The sequence below is a fragment of the Lepisosteus oculatus genome, chromosome 24 (assembly GCF_040954835.1).
Source record: "Lepisosteus oculatus isolate fLepOcu1 chromosome 24, fLepOcu1.hap2, whole genome shotgun sequence".
In the NCBI taxonomy this organism is placed as follows: Eukaryota; Metazoa; Chordata; class Actinopteri; order Semionotiformes; family Lepisosteidae; genus Lepisosteus; species Lepisosteus oculatus.
Genome location: NC_090719.1, coordinates 353,055 through 359,708, shown reverse-complemented (window position 1 = coordinate 359,708; position 6,654 = coordinate 353,055). Strand labels below are relative to the sequence as shown.

General features: G+C 57.9%; 1 protein-coding gene across 2 annotated transcripts; it reads right to left on the bottom strand.

The window, feature by feature from the left end:
- Positions 1-598: 598 nt before the first annotated feature.
- On the bottom strand, positions 599-6,072 carry fbxw5 (F-box and WD repeat domain containing 5). Of its 2 annotated transcripts, XR_001480736.2 has the most exons (11): positions 5,966-6,072; positions 4,834-5,049; positions 4,332-4,489; positions 4,051-4,225; positions 3,758-3,906; positions 3,391-3,675; positions 3,096-3,273; positions 2,606-2,753; positions 2,268-2,480; positions 1,041-2,155; positions 599-996 (listed from the first exon to the last, which is right to left on the bottom strand). XR_001480736.2 is itself a non-coding variant. In XM_015366644.2 (10 exons), exons 2-10 carry the CDS (start codon positions 5,024-5,026, stop codon positions 1,903-1,905), a joined length of 1,752 nt encoding a protein of 583 aa, XP_015222130.2. In that variant the 5' UTR covers positions 5,027-5,049; positions 5,966-6,072; the 3' UTR covers positions 599-1,902. The 2 variants fall into 2 exon arrangements, 1 of the variants encoding a protein (XP_015222130.2); XM_015366644.2 differs by having other exon boundaries at positions 599-2,155.
- Between the last annotated feature and the right edge of the window lie 582 nt (positions 6,073-6,654).

Here is a 6,654-nt window from a genome sequence, read left to right as displayed (position 1 = left end):
CCCAACACAAGGTCCACTGGGGAGACGTACACACGATCCTCAGGGCTTCAGTTCAGGAGACTGTACAGGACCCGTCACCCCTGACTGAACAGTTGGCTGTAAAAGGTGCCACAGTGGTTATACTGGCTGTACTGGCTGCACAGCCACATCCAGAATGACCAGTTACAGCACATCCTGGAGCAGCGGGTCCTTCTTACCTGTTACAGGTGGACCAGCACCGTCTGGGTTTACGAGCCATAAAGGAAAGTACTCTATATTTCACATGCATTTCCTGCCAGTTAGGTTAACTGGCATCTCTTTATTGCCCCGGTGAGTTTATCTGCCCTGCGACAGTCTGGCCTTCCATTCCAGGGGTAGGTCTGTCTCCAGCCACTGCAGGAGCCCCGTCCTCCAGCCCTGTGCAGCTGCAGAGCTCTGCTGCCACCTGCTGGAGACGTCCGCACTAACAGGCCACAGTGCCACCTGCTGGACAGCAACAGCGCTGTAGACTCAGGCTACTGCAGGGGGCTCCTTGCTGGACAGGGAACTTGAGAAGGAATGGGGAGAAATTAAACCAATATCTTGTTCCTTCAGCAAGAGAACCACCACCATCACAAGCTTGCAGATTTATCATGACTTTATTTAAAAACTCCAGGCTGGCTAAAGCTCCACACAGCAAGGCAAGTGACCAGTGTGGGTCAGTGGTGAGAGTTACAGCGCACCCTGGCTCACAAGAGCTGGCCGTTTAAAACCAACAGTAACCAGGCAGAGTGAAGTCCTGCCTCCTCACTGCAGGAGAATCCAGTCCAGGGCTGTCAGAGTGACCAGGGTCCTGCCGGCCCTTCTCGAGTTGCTCTTTGTCAGTTAGGAGGTCAATGGGGCTCGACCAGCCAGTCAGTCCGCTGATCGGATCACTCAGTGCCTACTGATCGAAACTGGAAGTAAAATATTTTTGGTTTGGTGTGAAAGTCACACCAGGAGCACTGTGCTCTCCTCAGAGCTGCGCTCTGTACAAACCTCCAAGGCACTGTGCTCTCCTCAGAGCTGCGCTCTGTACAAACCTCCAAGGCCTGGGGCTCTCTTCCCTATACCAACACCGAGCCGTCATCAGTACCGCTGCAGCACAACACTCTGGCTTCCCGCTCCTGCGGACCTGCCGAATTATTCGCTCAGCTGGACACAGGCAAACGGTTCTGAAGGTGTTTTTTTAAACCGGTGATTCCAAAAACAAACCTGATTCGAGCTACAGTGGCTCTGGAGTCTTTTTACACCCCACGGCTTGTTCTACTGCACAACTGAAACCACCTGACTCGACAAGAGGCTGAGGACCTGACAGCCCTGCTGCCGGGACAGGCAGCTCACCAGCGCCTCCTGCTGTCAGCGAGACAGATCAGAAGTTATTACCATTATTAGTAGTAGTATTATTAAAGAGCAGAAGCAACAGCAGGTACGACACGGAAGGCACACAGACCCGTCTCAACATGAACACACACGCACAGACTGGCTTCAGCCCCAGCTGTGTAAATTCATGGACCTGGTGAAGCCATACGGCGTGACGCCTCCTGGACACTGGACAGATTCAGCCCAACAGTAAAGAAGCTGTTCCAGAGACTCGGCAGTCCTCCCCCATCCCCGTGGCATTGCTCTCGCTTGGCCCCTGAAGCCTGATCCCATCCTGCATCCTGACACATCACAGCCCCCCTCCCTCTGCACGAGTCCATCCAGCCGAACAGCAGGGAGACCGGAGAGGAGAACTGCGGGATCTACTGGCACAACTGCGGCAGCTCCAGGAAAAGAGCAACAAATCCCCCTTTTCAGTTTGAAAACAAGCGGAGAGGAGGAAGAGGAGAGGGCAGACCCGTCCGTGCCCACCCCTCGCCCGCTGCCTCCTGCTGCTCCAGTCCGCCGGGCTCCGGCCCGGCTCTAGCGGGGTCTGCCGCCGAGCCAGGAGAACAGCGTTCGGCGCGGGCGGGCCTGGCGGCGCTGCTCGGCCGCCAGCCGGGTGGCGCGTGGCGAGCGCCACACCTTGACGGTGCCGTCGTCGCTGGCGGACAGCAGCAGCTCCTGGTCGGCCGGGCAGAAGGCCACCGAGTTCACCACGTCGTCGTGCTGCAGCCGCGCCAGGCAGATGTTGTAGTGCCGGTCCCAGATGTAGCCGTGCTTGTCCTCCGCGCCACTGGGGGGACAGGGGAGACATCAGAGACCACGGAGCAGCTTCCCAACTCATGACAGCCATCCCTGCCCGAGCCCCAGGCAGGGCTCCTCTGTGTCCGGCGTGCCTGCGGTACCTGGCCACGAAGTCGCGGCTGACATCCAGGAAGATGAAGAAGCACTCGTCGTTTGGCGTGAAGGCCCGGTGAGCCCGCAGGATCCGCCTCTCCTCGCGCAGCGTCTTCAGGTCAATGACGTGCAGGTCAATCTCCTCCGCGATGGGGGGTGGAGACATGGGGTCAGAGATCACATAGCCCGCCGGCCACGCGCGGCTGTTCACATACAGGTACCTGCGCGAACGACAGGGGGAGAGAGGGGGTGGGAGGATGAGCGGACACAGAGGAGAAGCAGGGAGACACAGAAGAACAGACCTTTACTCTCCTGATCACACGACGTAAAGACGCCCTGACCCCACCTGTGGTCAGGCGACAGGCCCATGCCAATGATGTGCCCATGGATATCAATCAAGTGATCCAGGGAATCGAAGAACTCATCCGAGCTGCGCTCCTCCCCAAGGACCGGCCCACTCGTTGTCATCTGATCTGGCATGATCCGCTTGATCCCTTAGAGAAAGGTTAACGTTCTGGGGTCAGATTGTACATAACACAGAGGTCGAAGGTGAGTTTGCCTCTCTAGTGAGGCTAATGGTCAATGCACCTACCAGATGTTTAGCACTGTACAACAGGAGTTAGTTAAGGTTATAGATAAGAGTACAACAGGCCTATAAGTGTGTGCTGTAGGACAGTGAGTCTATACCATGTACCAGCATGCCTATCAGGTACAGATCATAGATCAGAGGTTGTTCCTATCTGGTGGAGCTGTGGGTCAGAGGTCGTACCTATCTGGTGGAGCTGTGGGTCAGAGGTCGTACCTATCTGGTGTGGGGTGCAGGTCAGAGGTCGTACCTATCTGGTGCGGGCTGTAGGTCAGGCTGCCCGTGGTGAAGAGCAGGTAGATATTGTGGTCAGTTTGCGCGATGCCGTCAGCCGCTGCCAGGTCCGCAGGGCGTGTGCGCGTCTTCCCCAGAAACCGGGCCACCCTGGCCTCCAGCTGCCTCTCACTGATCACCGGGCTGCCCCTGCCCTGGGAGAGGGCACCAGCGCTGGCACGTCACTCATTACTGACGAACGCTAGCCCGCCCCCCGCCCCCTGCCCCCAGCCCCTGCAGCAACACACAGCAGCTCCAGCAGCCCGGCTCACCTCGAAGGAGGGGTCCTGCTCGGGGGGCCGAGTGCAGAGCGGCTCCGCCACCGCCCTCTCCCTCTTCTCCTCCTCCTCCTCCTCGCTGTCGGAGCCCAGGTCGAAGACCAGCGGGCCGCGGCGGGGGGGCGCGGGGGCGGCGGCCTGCGCCTCGTAGTCCAGCAGGAGGTCGGGGGAGTCGTGGCGCCGGCAGTCTGCCACCATGACGGTCCGGATGGTGCTGGCGTTGAGGTTCTGGATCTTAAAGAGCCGCTTGACCACGTTCACGTTCTCGGACTCCACATCCTGCACACAGAGAGAGGCGGCAGGATACAGAGGGAGCGGACAGGGAAGACACCGCGAGCAGTGTGTCAGGACGGCAGCTGACCTGGAAGGCCTTGTTGAGCCACAGCACGGAGCAGGAGGTCATGTTCCCAATCCAGTACAGGTTCCCCGAGATCAGGTGAGTCTCGTTCAGCCAGCAGCCAAACACATCGTACGGCTTGTTCCTCACGCGGGACAGGAGGGAGAAATCGGCTGCAGGAGAGGGAGGCAGAAGGGGCGCAGCGTGAGAGGGCAGAGGCCATCAGGCTGACCGCCGGAGGGGCAGAGGCCATCAGGCTGACCGCCGGAGGGGCAGAGGCCATCAGGCTGACCGCCGGAGGGGCAGCAGACACTCACCCAGGCTGATGACGGCGATCTCCCCTGAGGAGGAGTGGTGCGGCCCGATGTACACGCCCGAAACCAGCAGCAGAGAGTCGTCTACATTAAACTGGGAGAACTGGGTGTAGCCCCAGTTAAACTGGCGCATACTGGAACTGTGGAGCAGCGAGATCTCCAGGTTATTGCGCCAAATCTGACCAGGGGAGGAAGAGGCAGAGAATGAGGTGGAGAAAGAGCAGGGGAAAGTCTGACTGTGAGAATTACTGACAGTGACAGTGAGGGGAAGGTAGCAGCAGCACCTTGACAGTGCAGTCCTTGGAGCAGGAGGCCAGCAGGTGTCCCCGGTGAGCAAAGCTGAGGTGCAGCACCTGGTCATGATGCTCCCTCAGCGTCTGCACCTCCACGCAGGGGATACAGTCAAACAGCCTCTGGAACTCGCTGTACCAGGACTCCGCGGCTGCAGACACACACAGCGTCAGACACCGTCACACAAGCAGACTCCCAGAGCCAGACAATCAGGCACACACAGAGTCCGACTCGGGGGAAATAGGCCCACTATCAGACGACCACATGCAAAGACAGAGCCGAAGGACAGAGACACACAGGGCAGGGACGGCAGCCAGACTCATGCACAGCAGTCTGATCTCTGTCCGGTTTCACCCGCTGCAACAAACCCAAACCTCCATTCTTCACATGACCATTCCAGCGCACACCGAGTCAAAGACATCGGCTCACTGATCGAACCCGAGACATTCCCAGCTCATGGGGTGGCGGGCAGCGGCGCCGTCACTCGCGGGGTACCTGGGTGCCTGGGCACAGAGCGCGGGATGCGGTAGTAGCGGTAGAAGAGCTCGCGCCACAGGAATTCGTCCCGGGAGACAGCGTACCACTGCCGGCAGGCCAGGCCCGCGCTCAGCACGGCATCGTGGGGCAGCAGCAGGAAGATCTCGAGCAGCAGGCTGTCCGGAAGAGCGACGGGGGCACAAGCGTCCATCCTGACATCCTGACTCTCGCCGCCTGGGGGGGGGGCAGGTCAGGAGCGGGGGAGAGACCGGAGAGGGCAGAGTGAGAGGGGGAGTTACCTGTGACTGACACAGCTCTCAGGGTGGGACACACTGTGACATGAGCCGTTACCCTGGAGACCCTAACATCGAGGGGGAGAGGGTGACAGGGGGGTCAGGCAGGAAGACAAACCCATCATGGCCGGCTGGAGACGTGGGGAAGGTGCCGCGGTGTTCAGGTGTACTGAACTCCTCAGGCACCGACCAGCTTGCGCAGGGCAGGCCCGCACTCTCACGCTCTGAGCTCAGGAGCTCCCACTCCCACTCGCGTCAGTGCGAACAGCGGTGCCCCGTGACCGAACCCATAGCAGACCGGACACACGCTTATCGCTCCATCATCAGGGGCCGTCTTGCCCCGGTCGTTTCCCGGAATCTCTAACTGACAGGAGCGGGATGGAGGGGAGCCCCTGAACGCGAGTGCTCTCTGTCGTCCGGGCTGCGGGGCGGTTTCACGGGGAGCCCACGGCCCGCATCGGAGCCTGTCCAGCACAGGTCGGCGGAATATTACTTTCGTGCGCTTCATCGAGCAGGCTCGTCGTCTCTCTCGCCATAGTTCTTAACCTCTACAGCGATACCATCTCACGCCATCGGCCCTGGTGACGCTGTCTTCCACAACTAATCAGCGTCAAAGCACGGACACTGAACGTCTCATAACTTCCACAGTAACTTTGCAAAACCGCGTTTGAAAATAGGTAAACATAACGATGTAAATGGCCGGTAGCAGCACTCGGTGCGTCTATAAGACAACGGGATCACTTTAGGACAGCGACCTTAGCAGCTTCTGTCTGCCTTGGACCTTAGTCATCTGCTTGAAATAATCGATATTTGCAGAAACACCAAAAAATAATACATTTAAGGAAAATAAGTTTCACCTACAGCCGCCTAGCCTCCGTTGCTCCGATTGTTGGCGTTAAAGGCCCACTCAGCTGATCTCAGAGTGCTGAGATTCGCCAGGCAGTAGCAATCAATGACAGATTTTTTTTCCATTGGCCTGCTGATAATGTAAGCCCTCTATTCAGAGCTGCTCAGTACTGCTTTACCTCATTCTGATTATTCAGATATTAATTTTCCATGGCTTTCTTGCCATTAGACATTACATTAATATCCACCCTGTATCTACATTTCTCTGTCACCATGCATGGTGATAGTGTCATGTGTCACTGTTCCAGTAACAGGGTCTGGCCACCTGGCTCTGTCTGCACTGGCCAGTACGGTGGTCTGGAGGTGCACATCCACCCCTTTCATAGGCTGATGTGAGAGCTAAAATGGATGGATATTACGTAAACACCCTCCCTGACTGAGTGTATTTATACACATAGATCACCGATCTTTAATGCGCTCAGACACTGTGTGTGTTCAGACTGCTTCATGAAAACCCACAGCTGGGCTGATGATCTGTCTGCAGAGTCAGTGCCTGTGCTGTGTGGAGCGTCTGTGGGGCCCAGTGCGGTCAGGACTGCGTTCTGTTGGCTCTCTAACACTTTGTGCTGCTGTACTGAAATGCGGGGGATTGACCCATGAATACATTTTCAGCTCTGTGTCAGACAGCAACCACGGCCTG

Bases quoted from the DNA above. Each gene is read 5' to 3' on its own strand.
- fbxw5 (XM_015366644.2), bottom strand. From the start codon at position 5,026: ATGGACGCTTGTGCCCCCGTCGCTCTTCCGGACAGCCTGCTGCTCGAG. The intron at 4,226-4,331 runs GTGCTGCTGCTA...TCCCCTGGTCAG, and splicing joins CCAAGGACTGCACTGTCAAG to ATTTGGCGCAATAACCTGGA. The intron at 2,156-2,267 runs GTACCGCAGGCA...CTGTCCCCCCAG, and splicing joins AGCCGCGACTTCGTGGCCAG to TGGCGCGGAGGACAAGCACG.